Here is a 16,363-nt window from a genome sequence, read left to right as displayed (position 1 = left end):
TAGTATCCATCACTTATTGTAGATGCTCATTAAATATTTATTAATTATGACTACTTTGTTAACCTAAAAGACATTGCTTCTTGCTCTTTTCATTAAAACCACAAAACATCTTCTTTTTCCCTAAAAGACAATACAATTAATGAAAAGTCATATGTTATATATACAAGATCATAACCAATTTTTATAAAATAACTTATTTTACTTATTTTCTAGTAATTAATACATACTAAAAATAATCTTTTAATGATCTACTCTTTTTCTTTTTTATGTGAAATTTCTCTAGATGAATTTAAACGTGCTGTCTACGTAGCTACCGGACTCAAGCTTTCACCACATTTAGTGAATACTGTCTTCAAGATTTTTGATGTTGACAAAGATGATCAATTAAGTTATAAAGAATTTATTGGAATTATGAAAGACAGGCTCCATAGAGGATTTCGGGTAAACCTAAAAATTTCAAGCCTGTTGTTAGACTTTTTAAAATGTGAGGGGAAAAAAATTAAAGTTCAGAAACAACTTAAATTTTTAGGAATATAAATATTAAATGCTTTATTTGGAAAAATAATAGGTACTACCTACTTTCAAAAACAGTTTGAATGTTAAAAGATTATGCTTTTTGAAAAATATAAAATTACTTTGACTTTTAGTAATTTATTTCATATTCCATCTCTTTTAGTAATTTTGATTGGTTCTCTCTTTCTTTTGGCTAGATTAGCTAGTGGTTTATCTATCTTAATTTTTTCAAGAAACCAGTTTTTGGTTTTGTTGATTTTCTGTATTTTTTTAAAATTTTTTATTGGTGCGTTATATTCATACATCATATTGGGATAAAAATGTATCTTTTTTATTCTCTACTTCATTGATTTCTGCTCTGATTTTAATCATTTTCTGTCTTCTACTGGCTTTGGAGTTACTGTTACTGTTTTTCAAGGGCTTTGAGGTGTGTCATTAGGTTATTCCATTAGTTTTTTTCTTCTCCATATTTCATTAGTTTAATGTCTTTTGTGTGCATGTAGTACTGGGATTGAACCCAGGGCATTTTACTTCCAAGCTACAACCACAGCCCTTTTTTATTTTTTGTTTTGAAACAGAGCCTCACTAAGTTGCTAAGAGTCTCACTATTTGCTAAGGCTGGCCCCAAATCTGTGATCCTCCTGTCTCAGCTTCCCTAGTACTTGGATTCCAGTTGTGTGGCATCACACCTAGCTAGTTTAATATCTTTATTCCAATTGGGGGGAGGGAGTATTGCCAATATTCTTTTTTAATTCAGTTTGTACATTGGCTTTTCAGAATTGTTAGTATAAAAGGAAATGCCACCATTTCTCATTTTAATAGAAACATTTCTTCTAGGCAATTTAAGACTCTTAAATTGCTACATACTCATTACTTATATGAAAATAAATTCAAAATGATTTTTTTCATTTGAATTTTTTGTTAACATACTAAATAGAAATTCAATTTTTTTTCCAAGAAGCATGCTTTGGGGCTTGAAATACAGCATAAATCATACATGTTTATACATATACATGGGATGTGCCACAAATAGGACAAGAAAAAAGTTTCTATTAAAATTAACAGCTAAAATATTGACTCTTCCCTCTATAGATAGGAAAAAAACCAAGATTCATCTTAGACAATTTTTTTTACATATATACTCTTACATATGTAATTTATATTATAGTAAGGTTCAGAGTCATACAAAGTCTTGGTGTGCTTCTTCGAGTTTTGGTGTGCTTCCCTTCGGGTTCCACCCCACTACCCACCCCTCCTCATACATAGTAGTGAGATTGCTAGACGATTATGTTTTAAAGATTTGTATAACTTTAAATCCAAGCTCTCTTGTTAAAGATCCTGTGTACTCAACTGCCACCTAGTGGTTGTTAACATTTTAAATGATGCCACAAATACTGAAAGAACATCGAAATTTTCTTTTCCTGCAAAATTTTAGGATTGCAAGATCAAACAGAATATAACTATTCTATAAATCTCTGTCACTGTATTTCTTCATTATATGTGTTTTATTTTCTGTATATATTGAATTTTAATTTTTTATTATTATTTTTGATTTCTTGGTACTGGGGATTAAACCCAGGGTCATTTTTCCTCCAAGCTTTATCCCTATTCAGCCTTTGTAATTTTTTTTCTCTTTCTACCTCCAGGCTACACTCCCAGACCCATTTTATATTTTTATTTGGAAACAGGGTCTCTTAAGCCAGCAAGGCTGGCTTCAAACCAGCACCATCCTCCTATCTCCACCTCCCAAGTACGGGAATTACAAGTGTGCGCCACCATGCCCGGCTTTTTTCTCTTTTTAAACAGGTTCTTCCTAAGTTTCCAAGGGTTTTAAGTTGCTGAGGCTGACCTCTAACCTGTGATTCTCCTGTCTTAGCCTGCCAAGTATTGGGATTACAGACATATGCCACCACATATGGCTTAAAATTTTTATTTTTAATTGAAAAATACTAATTGTATATATTTATGGGATACAATGTGGTGTTTTGATATATGTATACATTACAGAGTAATCGTTCAAGTTAGTATATCAATCACCTCACATACCTATATTTTTGTAGTTAGAACATTTTAAATCTGTCTTTAAAGCACTTTTGAAATATATCATATTTCATTATTAACTATGGTCAACTTTTTGTGCAGTTGATCTTGAAAAGTTATGTCTCTTGTCTTTAACTGGAACTTTATATTCTGTAGGCAACTTCTTCCTACCCCCTCCAACAGTCCTAGCATCTGACAACCACCATTCTACTCTATTTGTATGAGTTAGACATTTTTAGATTCTACATAGAAGTTCAGTCATGCTGTATTTGTCTTTCTGTGCATTTGAACACTTTTGATCCTTTCTTACACAGGGTTACAAAGCAGTCCAGAAGTATACTACTTTCAAATCCTGCCTGAAAAAAGAACTTCATAGCAGATAAGTATGTTAACTTCTGTTTGTCTAATTTGTTCAATAACAGAAATCATTATTTTGCTGTTAGGACATTTAGAAAATAACTTGAAAAGGGCTAGCCATGTCTCTCAGTGGTAGGTCACATGTACAACATATGTGGGATCCTAACTTAGATCCCCAGAACCACAAAAAAAGGAAAATAGCTGAAAGGAATACAGTGGTAATGTATAATTTATATTTAGGTCATTAAAATATCTTATTTTTTAAATTTTATGTTAAACTTATAGTTTTATATCTGAGAAGATACAACAATAATGAATTCAGATAATACCATTATAATCTAAGATCATTATCACCTGAGGAATATTCATTGCTACTTGTGGGGAGGGTATGATTCTGAATCTTTGCTATAAAATAACAGCTACTTTTTAGAATTACTTTATGTGTCTGGCACTACACTAAGTGTTCTTCCACATGTAGTATCTTATTCAGTACTCACAGAATGATACCCTATTTAATATCAGAGAAAATCAGGGCTAGCAAGTAACCTGCCCAGGATAACTTGGTAATAAGTAACAAACTAGGATTTGAGCTTCATTTTTTTAAAAAAACATCTTTATTATTACTATTATTATTTGAAGTACTAGGGATTGAACCCAGAGGAATTCTGTTTCTAGGCTACATCCCAGCCCTATTTTATTTTCAAACAGGGTCTCGCTAAGTTACTGAGGATGGCCTCCTGGAACTTGGGATCCTTCTGTCGTAGCCTCTCAAGTACTGGGATTACAGGCCTGCACCAGCATGCCTAGCTCATATTTATTATTTGCACTATCACCATCAATTGCAGTAAGTGAGGAAAATACAGGAGATCTGTTCCATTTCTACTAACCCAAAGAAATATCTCAGCCTTGTTGCTAGTCTCTAAAATGAAGAGCTTGGGTGTCCTTTTTACTCTACAACAAAATGTACCGTAGAGAATTCTGGTCAGCTGTGGGTTCTGATTAGATATCTATGATGGAGGTTTTATTGTTAATAAATGAGTGTGGGTCTATTCATATGTGTATTTCTTGCTGTTTTCAAGCTGGAAGCATTTATATATGTCTATAGCAATATTTCTTAAACTAGTTCTTCAAGATATTAATGCATATTTTTCTAAAAAGAACAAAAGTTGAAATTAGTCAAATTTTGAGAAATAGAATAAAAGTGGTTAAATAAATTCCTTCTGCCAGGTGTGGTGGCGCACACTTGTAATCCCCACACTTGGGAGGTGGAGACAGGAGGATTGGCAGGTTCAAAGCCAGCCTCGCTGGCTTAAGAGACCCTGTTTCCAAATAAAAATATAAAATAGGTCTGGGAATGTAGCCTGGAGGAGGGTTCCATCCCCATTACCACCCCCCCCCAAAAAAAAAAATTCTTTCCTCATGGAATTTACTGAGTATTAATATGCTACTATGCATTTTCTCTGGCTTAAAGAAAACTAAAGCAATAATTTTGCAAAGTAGCTTTGAGATCTTAGTATTTTATGGAATCCAATTTGGGAAATAATTGATCTAAAATGTTTAGAGGCAAGTAGGCTTATTTATTTACCTTTATTTACATAAGGTGGTAACTTGTGGTTGAACTCACAGAAGACGCAATGTCTTCCTAATCTCTATTTAATGAATTTTACTCTTTGAAGACTTAAAACCTTTTTTTAAAATGTTAGATCTTGGGGCTGGAGATGTAGCTCAGTGGTAGAGCACTTGCCTAACATGTGTGAGCCTGAGTTCAATCCTTAGTACCACAAAGGGAGAGAGAAAAAAACACAAACTTAAAAAGTAGGACTTTCTCATATTAGTGCATAGAACCAAAATGATTTTGTAGGTCTTTGTAGGACTAGGATTAGAGAAGTTTTTAATAAAACATTAACTCCTAAATTAAAGAAAAAATTTTATTATGTCTTTGTTTCATATAGGATTTTTTTAATTGAGTTACCTTACTATTTCATATTATTTTCATAAGAATTTTCATTAATGCCATCACCTCTAAGTTGTATCCTAAATCAGTAATGTTTATGTATTACTGTGTTTTTTTATTAGATACTCCTAAGTCAAAGTTTAATGGATTATGTGACAAATGCAAGAAGCAAAAATTTCTAAGAGTAGAAGCAGGTTTGATATGAGAACACATAGAAAATGAAGGAAATGGTGAAATGCCATGAAGTTATTTTTGAACTGAATTCTTCAGCATCAAACAGATAAATTGCATCTTAGTACAAATGTTATGTATAATCAGTTTGATCTTTTACCTTGATTTACTGAACTCTGCACTTTTTCATTCCCTTCAGAAGTACATATATACTTCCAGCAACTATATAATAATATATTTAACATTTTTATTTATTTATTAGAAATTTGCCTCATTTCATAATAATTTATGACTCATAGAATGTAGGTCACCTAAAAATGGAGGACACAAATTTTCTTTGGTTTTGGACTGTGAACTTATTTTCAGAAAGTGAATATTGCTTCAGATTTGTCTTAGGGTCCTTAGAATTATTAATGAATCTGTATTATTTATCAGGTATTTAATTATATTGTAATGATTTTAGAAAACAAGTAGAAATCAAACAAATAATAATGATGGTTTACATTGTACTTTTAATCTCTAAAAGTACTTAAGTAGCATATATTGTTTGACTTGTGTAAAGTTTCTTCTTATTCATTTACCAAAGCCAACAGAATATCTGTTATTCCTTTTATATATACAGTAAAGAAATTTTAAATATAGATTTTTTTTCTTAAAAAAATAAAGATTATATAGTGATGGTTGGAAGTAAGGGCAAGCATTGTACTAATAGTCACTGTCATTATTTTAAATGATGTTGCTCCTGAGTGCAGGGAGTGTATGTTAACACTAGTAAAAATAATACCGTATAGCTCTGTAACTTATTGCAAATTGTTAATATATGTTTGTAGCTTCAAACTGTTATTAAAAAAAACTAACCTAAAATGATTTAGAAGACTGGTATATATTTAGATAGAATATAATATATTTCTTATAAAAGGACCACATGTAAAACTGATACCAATGATAATGCATAATTTAAATAAAATTCATTATTTCAGAACAGTGTATCTCAAGGGGAAATAAACTTTCTACTGGAAAATCACAAAATTAGATTTTCACATCACAGAGAAATATTTACAAGTACTTAGAAATCTGTTTAAAGCATTTATTTTATTTAAAAATTTTACACTAAAATAGTGCAATGAATTTAAGTTAAAAAAAAGTTTAGAACAAAACAAAAAAAAAGAATTTAAGTTAACACATTTACTTACTGCATGTGGAAGATAAGATCATTAATATCCTAAAATATATTTAATGTAAGTTATACACACTCCAACTATTATCTTGCTTTTGCATGTGAAAATAGAAAACACTGTCTTTGGTGTTTAAGTTATTAAATGTGAAATTGATCTACATCAGCTTATTTATAAGATAAATGTTATTTACAAGAAAATGTTACCATTAGCATTGATTTGTGTTTTTTAGACATTTTACATTCTTTATCTGATATTATTTATTACACCAATATTATAAATATAGATTAATAAGTTTAAGAACACCATGTAATTTTACTTGTTATGAAGGTTGAGTCAGTTGATTGACTACATTGAAATGACTACCTACTCATTTATCATGCCCCAGATCTATTGTACTTTACATGGAATGTTCTCTGTATCATTTGATGTCTAAAATAATTCAAATTAAATCTTTGACTATAAGCTATATTATATTGCATACATGGAGAATCTTATAAAATGGAATTAGCCCACCTAAATTTTTTGTGTATGTGTGTGTGTGTGTGTGTGTATGGTGCTGGGGATTGAATCTGGGGCATTCTACCTCTGAACTACCCCCCAGACCAATTTTATTTTTATTTGGAAACAGGGTCTTGCTAAGTTGCTGAGGCTGGCTTTGACAATTCACCTGTCTCAGCCTGCCACGTACTAGGAGTACAGGCATGCACCACCACACACAACCACCTAAAATATTTAATAGGAAAAATTCTATAATGCATACATAACTATTGTCCTTTTTGATTATCAAAGTGAGTAGGTGAATATCCATTTATAAGGCTGCAAAATAATGTTAAAATGAGAATAAAATACTCTGATCCATTAAAATAGAGATAGTAAATTATAGTGATGTCCTTCATTATATGACTCTTGAAATTTATTATCTATAAAATGGGAGGTAAAAATATCTCACTGTTGTTTACATCAATATAAATATTAAATGCTTTGAAAATACACTAAAGTATGCTCTAATTTTCAATATTGCCTTCTACAAGCTCTTCTTTGCAAAGATTGAGCTATACATAAAATTTTAGTATTATACTTTTTATGGAAAGCCTATGTGATAAATGGTTTAATGTGCTCAGAATCATGTCATAATAAATTCATTTAACTTAAATTTCAATTAATTGTTCTTATAAATTACAATTGAAAAGCAACCTGTCCTACAATCATGTTATCTTAAAATAAATATACCTGCCCTTGAATTAAGATTGTAGTTTGCTTTTTTATATTTCTGTAGACTAATGTTTTCATGAAAATATCATGTCCAAATTTTGGAAATCTGGGTTACCAAACCTACATTAACCTTATACCCTCTCCTATGGTAATACATGCCAACAAATTGATCTCATCCGTATCTTTGTAGGTAAGTAAATCATAGAGACATAAAACCTCTTGAAGTATATCAGAAGAATTCCCATATCATAGAACTATAGTTATTAATACTATAAAGCTTTACAGAAAGTTTACATTTGACCATAGAATATTAATTAATTATTTTTATTACAGTCAAGATTGTTGGTGTGCATTTTAATAGAAATGTACTTATATTTGTGATTATATTCATATAAATAAAAATGCTCAGAAAACATAAACACATCTTTATAAAATTTTTCTGTGAAGAATAAGTTTTTTCTAACATTGTAAAGGAAGAGAGGGACGAGTGCTAGTAAGAAACAGTACAAAAAAATAAGAGGTGATGAAGAGACCTGAATGAGGATAGATTTTTTAAAATTGAGAACTGAGTAGAAAGCTTTGGGAAAAAATAGGTTTATACAAGTGGAAGATAAATTAAAATGACAGTATGTTATGTCTTTCAAATTGCAAAAGTAGTTTTTTGTAGTATATGCTGTGAGTATGTGAGGCAATTTAGTACTATTAAAAATTGCTAAGGAGTCTATAAATTTGGATTCAACATCTTTGGAGAACAATATAGAATTACCTCAAAATGTTGACTTTGAAATTTAGGGACTATACTATCCAAATACATTTATAAGTCTATATGTCAAATAGTTCAATGTAATAGTATGTAACTACAAAAAAGTAGTTTCACTATGGCTGTGCTAGTATTTGTATTCAAAACGTACTTTGATGCATAGAACTGTACTTAAATTTCATTAAAGCTATATAAGTTTTTTGTGGTTTGTCTTTTTGTTTTGCTGTGCTAGAGATTGAACTCAGGGCCTGCTCAAGCATTCTACCACTGAGCTACATCCCCAACCTGTATATTTTTTGTTTGGTTAATTGATTTTTATTTTTGTGATACTGAGGATTGAACCCAGGGGCATTCTAACTCTGGGCTACACCCCTATCTCTTTTTTTTTTTTTTTAAATAGGGTCTCACTAAGTTGCAGAGGTTCCCACTAAGTAGCTGAGGCTAGCCAGGAACCTATGATCCTCCTGTCTCAGCTTCCAAATACTGGAATTACAAGCATGTGCCACCATGCTCCACTATATATGTATATCTTTTTTATGTATATTTTTAAAAGAATAAAGAGCTCTAGCTCTTTGGTGAAAGCAGTAAAGTTATTTTTTCTTAATCCCTTTTCCCATGTGCCCTCTTCTTCTTTGTTAGAGGTAATCAATTTGAAAACTTTCCATTTCTATGGATATCTACCTTCATATTCAAGATAATATACTTATGACAATATTTTCTATTAATCTAATTTTAGAGTACTATTGACCTCCTACAATGTAAGATAAAAAATTGGCTCTCTCATACAATCACCCCTCCAGCAAAGACATAATGTATCTCTTCCCCTTCCTTTCAGCAAAGTGAGAGCATAATTTTACTTAAATTCGTTATTATACCTTTAACTATATTATTATATTTATTACTTTCCCTAGAGTTAATAATTTTCTCCTTTTCAGTTGGCTTATTCATTATGTATCCCTCACTTACCTGTCATTGATTTATAATGGGCTTACCTACATAACTACATTAATAATACATTTGAACACATCTATAATATCAAAATTTTTTTATAGCTGGACATGATGGCACACACTTGTAATCCCAGCATTCAGGAGGCTGAGACAGGAGCAGGTTCACGGACAGCCTCAGCTACTTAGCAAGGCCCTTTGCAACTTAGTGAGACCCTGTTTCAAAAACAAAAAGACCAAAAAAAGGGGGGGGGGCTTGGGGGTGTAGCTCACAGGTACAATGCCCCCTGGGTTCCATCCCCAATACTGCAAAAATATATATTATTTTTAGAAATTTCTGTTTCAGCTTTTTATCTTACTGCCCCATCTGGACTGATTGCCCTCCAGGCCAGGTGCAGAGCTGTCACTCCAGGACCCGCTTTTCCACCTCCCAGCTCATTCTTTCTGATCTTTTTACTGCTTGAAGTGGAGCACACGGCTCTATATTCTCTGAGAAAGGTAGTATAGTAACTCTTTGAGTTGTATGCCTTTATTCCACCTCCATACTTGGGTAACAGTTTGTCCAGGGACAGAAACTTCTCCCTCAGAATTTTAAAAATATTGCCCTATTGAATACCAGCTTTCAGTGTTGTTCTCAAGAAATCAGATGTCATTCTGAATCTTTATCTGTTTTTCTTTGAAAATTAGTAGAATATTTTCTTCTTCTGTACTGTTCCAAAATTTCAAATTGATGTGCCAATGTAAAAGTCTTTTATTCATTGTTTGCTGTAGCCTTAATAGTCATTTCAATCTAAAAATTAATGACATTTAATGTTTTTATAAAGTAATTTTCTGAGAACTTCCCTGTTTTTTTTTTTTGGCTAGTTTTTCTGGTATTTCTGTTTATTTCAGTATTCAACCTCTTGTATTCAACCTGTAATTTTTATTTATTTCCCCACTATTCATCTCTTGTTTCATTTATTACTGTACCTCTTCAAGATGTTTTCACTTTGTCTTTCACCCATTCTCTTTGTTTTTTTATTGCAACATTTAAGGTTTTTTTTTTTTTTTTTTTTTGGTGGTACTGGGGTTCCTGGAAGCCCTTCTACCTCCGGGCTACACTCCCAGACCTATTTTTACATTTTCATATTTGGAAACAGGGTCTCCTAAGCCAGCGCGCGCGGCTGGCTTCGAACCTGCGCGATCCTCCTGTCTCTACCTCCCAAGCGCGGGGATTACAAGCGTGCGCCACCACGCCCGGCCAACATTTAAGGTTTTTTTCTTCTCAATTTTTCTTTTTTTATTGTCTCCTGTATTCATGTATTTCAGTATCTTTTATTCTCTCTCTGATCATTGAGTTTGTTTCTTTGAAGTTCTTTTCTTTTCCTCGGGTACCTTTTCTGTTTGTGTTGTAGATAACTCAGAAATTCTCAAATACTTGTCAATCCTTTACTGTGCATTTATATTTTAAAACACATTGGAATCTGTGTGTATGGAGTGAGCTGTTGACTGATTCATTTCATTCTCTGCTGTTCTGGCTAATGAGGAACCTTGATCCTCAGTACTGAGAGGCCTATTCTCTGGCTGACTAGATTTCTCTTGCCAGGTTGGTTGTGCAAAGATTGGCTACAATTTTTTTCTGAGCTGAGTATGGGAAAGAGATCAAGAATTCCACTTCCTTCCACTCTACTCTTTTCTTTGTGCACAAAACACCTCTTTTCTGAACATTTGAAGAGTTTGCTGTTAGTATGTGTGGAAGAGAAAAGAAGAGAGAGGCAGAGCCTAAAATCTAAATACCTAAATTCTGCCTAAACAGAATTTCAAGCAGTCCATCCAGTTTTCAGTGCAACTTTGAGAGTTAGCTGGATCCTTCACTTCTTAGTCTTTTCAAGAAGTCTGTAGTGGGAAGCTACCTCTTACAGGACGTCTTCCTATTACAGGCATTTAAATCCTCATTGGCTGAGGTCTGGAGAAGGTGAAAATAACTTAGAGTAACAGAAACGTGTCAGTGGATGCCTGGACGGAGGTGGGGGAAGGAGGGAACTTGTGGGTGGGTGAGTACCTTCTGCACTTTGGTTGTGTTGACGGTCTCACAGGTGTATAGGTTTGCCAAAACACATCAAACTGGATTTAGAATGGGTGCAACTGGTGTATAAAAATTATATCTCAATATAGATTTATGAAGAAAAATAGGGAGTGCTTGTCACACAGAATCATTATGAGATCATCTGTAAGATTCTGGCTTTTAGAGCAAAATAGAAAACAAAAGGGACTTCAGATAAATGAGGAGAGAGAGCTGTGTAATAGTGAAAGGGAGTTGGAGGAGCAAGGTAGGGAGGGCGATAGTGCTATATCCATACATGACGGTACCATCACCAATCACTGACATGGGAGGGGTGCGTTCTGGAGGGAATCACACCAGATGCTGTGCACGTCTGCATCACAAGGAGCCTCGCTATGATGTATAACTACAATGCACCAATAAAAGTATGTTTAAAAAAAAATCCTCATTGGTCTATAAGTCAATTATCACCTGTTCCTGAGATTTAAAATTTTTTGCCCTTGTATTCTTTTCTTGCCCTTGTATGGTTTCAAGAGGGAGTGTGTAGGGGAGGGGATGTGCATGCAAAATAGCATGCAGTATTTAAACTCTATATTTAGATATATTTGAAAGTTACACAAGAAACTTAAGTATGTTACCTTTGAATGTGGGGGGTTTTAGTCATATTTAATGAGCTGTTACTCAACTGTTTAAGTGCTTTTTATCATGAGCATGTTTACTTTTTTAAGGACACATTTTTGCTACTTTTATTGGTGATTATAGTCTCACATCATAATGCAGTTTAGAGTGGTAGTGAGTGGCATACACGCACACAGCACTTGATGAGTTTTCCCCCAGCTCCCACCCCATTCCCCCTTCCTCATACAGAATACTGTGATTGGCATTGGAATTCTCACATATGTACATAATGCCAATGGAAGTGATTCTTTTATTGATTCTCCCTCTCCCCCTTTTCCCTCCTAGGCCACCTCCCTCACTCCTCTGAACGTTCCTTCCAGTACATGAAATCCTTCCGATATCCTTGTTTTTACATATGCGAGAAAACATAAGACCTTACACTTTCTGTGACTGGCTAATCTCACTTAATGTTCTCCAGGTTCTTCCAGTTTTTCTGCAAATGACATAATTTTGTTCTTTTTTATTGCTGAGTAGAATTCCATTGTGTGTATAGCCCATAATTGTATAATCCATTCATCTGTTGATGGGCACCTATATTGCTTCCATGATTTGGCTATTGTGAATTGTACTGCTCTAAACATGGATGTGCATATATTACTATAATATTCTGATTTCAGTCCCTTTGGAAAGATACCTAGGAGTGGTAGAGCTGCATCATATGATAGATCCATTTGCAATATTCCACCAACAGTATAAAAGAGTTCCTATTTCTCCATATCCTTGCCGGCATTTGTTGTTATTTGACTTCTTAATGATCATCATTCTGATTGGGTTAATTGGAATCTCAGCATAGTTTTGCTTTGCATCTCCCTGATTGCTAATGGTGTTGAACATTTTTTCATGTACTATTTGACATGTGTCTTTCTTCTTTTGTGAAGTATCTATTTAGTTCAATTGTCCACTTCTTTATTGGATTTTTAGTGTTATCAGTATTTTGTATATTCTAGATATTAGTCATCTATCAGAGAAAAATCTGGAAGCTGGCAAAGATTTTCTCCTACTCTGTAGGTTCTCTCTTTAGATTGTGTGTGTGTGTGTGTGTGTGTGTGTGTGTGTGTGTGTGTTTTACTGGGGATTGAAACCAGGAGCATTTTACCTCTGAGCTACATCCCCAGCCCATTTTTTTATTCTTTATTTGGAAACACTGTCTCACTAAGTTGTGGAGGGCCTCACTAAGTAGTTGAGGCTGGCTGAGAGGCTGAGAACCTGTGATCCTCCTCTCTCAGTCTCCCAAGTACTGGGATTACAAGCATGTGCCACCATGCCCAGGTTCTCTTTAGGTTCTTGATGGTTTCCTTTGATGAGTAGAAACTTTTTAGCTTAATGTGATCCTATTTATTAATTCTTCTTTTAGTTTCTTCAACTTTGGGAGTCTTATTGAGAAAGTTTCTACCTGTGCCTCAATGTTGGACGTATGCCCTCTTCAAGTAACTACAAAGTCTCTGGTGTAATTTCCAGGTCTTTGATCCATCACAAGTTGACTTGTGCAGGGTTAGAGAAAGGGATATAATTCTATTTTCTACAAATGGATAACCAGTTTCCCCAACACCATTTGTTGAAAAGGCTGTCTTTTCTCCGACATGTTTTACACCTTTGTCAAAAATCAATTGGCTATAAGTTTGTGGAGTTTTTCTATGTCTTCTATCTCTTCCATTGGCCTATGTGCATTTTTGTTTGTTTGTTTGTTTGTTTGTTTGTTTGTTTGTTTTTGCAGTACTGGGGATGGAATCCAGGGGCATTTTGTCTCTGAGCTACACCCCTGGTCCTATTTTTTATTCTTTATTTTGAAACCGGGTCTCACTAAGCTGCAGAGGGCCTCACTAAGTAGCTGAGGCTTTCCGTGATCCACGATCCTCCTGTCTTAGCCTCCCGAATGCTGACATTACAAGCATGTGCCATCGTGCATGGCTGATCTATGTGTTTTTGTGTCAATATGCTGTTTTTATTACTATAACTCTATAGTATAATTTGAAGTCAAGAATTGTGATACCTCCTCCATGCTTCTTATTGTTGAGAATTGTTTTGGCTATTCTGGGTCTTTGCTTCTCCATATAAAATTAAGACTGAATTTTCTAGGTTTGTGAAGAATGACATTGGTATTTTAATAGGGATTCCACTACTTTGCTGAATCTTTTAATCATCTCTAAAAGTCTTTGGGTTGAGTTTTTTTTTTTTGGGGGGGGGAGGGAGTTTCTAAATATATGATTACATCATCTGCAACTAAAAATAATTTCAGTTCTTTCCCTATTTGAATTCCTTTGATATTATTCTCTTGCCTTATCGCACTGGCAAGAGTTTTGAGTACCATATTGAAAAAGAGTGGTGATATTAGGCATTCTTATTTTGTTCCTGGTTTTAAAGGGAATTCCCACGGTTATTGCCCATTCAGTATGATGTTAGTTTTAGGTTTGTTATAATTGCCTAAATGGTGTTGAGGTAAGTTCCTTCTATCCCAATTTTCTACAGTGTTTTTTAACAGAAATGGGTGTTAGATTTTCCCAAATGCTTCTTTAGCATCTATTGAGATGATCATGTGATTTTTGTCCTTAGTTCTACTCATGTAGTGAATGACATGTATTGATCTGAATATGATGGATCATCCTTGCCTCCCCAGAATGAAATCAACTTGGCCATGGTGTATGATTTTCTTGATATGGTTTTGAATACATATAGCTGATATTTTGTTTAGAATTTTTGCATCTATGTTCATCAAGGATTTTTGTAATTATTTTTTTCTTGAGGGGGGTCTTTATTTGGTTTTGGTATTAGTTGATATTTGCCTCATATAAGGAGTTTGGAAGGATTCTATCTTTTTTGAAATGAAATAACTTGTGAAGTATTGGGTTTAGTTCTTCTGTAAAGGTTTTATATTATTCAGCTCGGAATCCATCTGGACCTTGGCTTTTCTTTGATAGAGAGCTTATTATTTTTACGTGTATCTCTTTGCTTGTTATTGGTCAGTTTAGGGTTTCTATATCCTCTTGGTTCAATTTAGGTAGGCTGTATATTCTAGAAACCTGTCAATTTCTTCTGTGTTTTCCAGTTCATTGGAATATACATTTTCAAAATTGTTTCTGATGATCCTCTGGATTTCCCCACTGTCTGTGGTGATGTCTCCCTTTTCATTTCTGATTTTAATAATTTGGGTTGATTTTCTTTCTTTAGGTTAGACTGGCTAAGGGTTTATCAATATCTTGCTAATCTTTTCAAAGAATTAGCTTTTTGCTTTGTTGATCTTTTGTATTGTTTCTTATTTTTTATTTCATCGATTTCTGTCCTGATTTTAATTATCTCCTGCCTTTGGGATTAGCCTCTTTCTGTTTTTCAAGGTCTTTGAGGTATGTCATTAGATTATTTGGTGGCTTTCTGTTTTTTTCTAATGTCGGTACTCAGTGCTATAAATTTACCTCTTAAAACTTTCATCAGTGTCCTATAGATTTTAGTATGTTATGTCTTGTTTGTATGTAATTCTAGGAATTTATTTCTCCCCTCATTTCTTTGCTGATTCACTCCTCATTTAAGAATATATCATTCACTCTCCATGTATTTATGTAATTTATTTTGTTCTTGATTTTTACTTTCATTCTATTTATGATCTGAAAAGATGCAGGGAATTATAATACAGTTTCTTAATTTACTGATACTCCCTTTGTGGCCCAGAGTGTAGCATATTTTGGAGAAGGTTTCATGAGCAACTGAGAAGAATGTGTATTCAGCTGTTATTGGTTGGAATATTATCTATTGTGTATATGTCAGTTGCATACAATATTACATATATAATATGTAATATTGTGTATATGTCAGTTAGGTCAATTTGGTTTATAGTGTTCCTTAGTATAATATAGTCTTTAGTCATCTTTGCCTGAAAGATTGATCTAGTGTCGTGAGAGGTGTGTGGAAGTCTCCCAATATTATTATATTTGGGTCTATTTGAGACCTAACATTCCCAAAAGTTTGTTTTATAAGTGGGTATACCTACATTTGGAGCATAAATGTTTACTATCATTACATCTTCTTGTTGGTTTGTTCCTTTTACTAGTAAGAAGTAACCTACTTTGTCTCTTCTGGTAAGTTTTAGCTTAAAATCTGCTTTGTCAGATATGAGCACTGCTTGTTTTCTGTCTTCAGTTCCATGGTGTATATTTTATTATCCTTTCACTTTTAGCCTATGGATATCTTTGCCTATACAATATTTGCAAGCACTATATAGTTGGATTATGTGCTTTAAACCACATTGCCAAGTTGGGCGTGGTGGCGCACACTTGTAATCCCCACGCTTGGGAGGCTGAGACAGAAGGATCACACAGGTTCGAAGCCAGCCTCAGCTACTTAGTGAGGCTTTCAGCAACTTAGTGAGACCCTGTTTCCAAATAAAATATAAAAACGGTCTGGGAGTATAGCCCAGAGGTAGAAAGCCTCTGGGTTCCACCACCAGTACCACCAAAAATAAAATAAAATAGATAAATAAACCGCCGGGCATGGTGGCGCACACCTGTAATCCCCACTCTTGGG

The 16,363-nt window shown here is 33.7% G+C and overlaps 1 protein-coding gene across 10 annotated transcripts in view; it reads left to right on the top strand.

Moving 5' to 3' along the window:
- MICU3 (mitochondrial calcium uptake family member 3) overlaps window positions 1-2,936 on the top strand; it is a gene marked incomplete at both ends in the record, with an annotated part of 109,831 nt that extends 106,895 nt beyond the window's left edge. For all 10 annotated transcript variants that reach the window (XM_080710702.1, XM_080710703.1, XM_080710699.1 and 7 more), the window contains 2 exons: window positions 284-441; window positions 2,868-2,936. In XM_080710702.1, coding sequence (XP_080566828.1) covers window positions 284-441; window positions 2,868-2,936 — 227 coding nt within the window. The remainder of the gene's footprint in view (window positions 1-283; window positions 442-2,867) is intronic.
- Between the last annotated feature and the right edge of the window lie 13,427 nt (window positions 2,937-16,363).

Source organism: Muscardinus avellanarius (assembly GCF_963383645.1).
Source record: "Muscardinus avellanarius genome assembly, chromosome: 14".
NCBI lineage: Eukaryota > Metazoa > Chordata > Mammalia > Rodentia > Gliridae > Muscardinus > Muscardinus avellanarius.
This window is presented reverse-complemented; position numbering and strand designations above follow the sequence as displayed.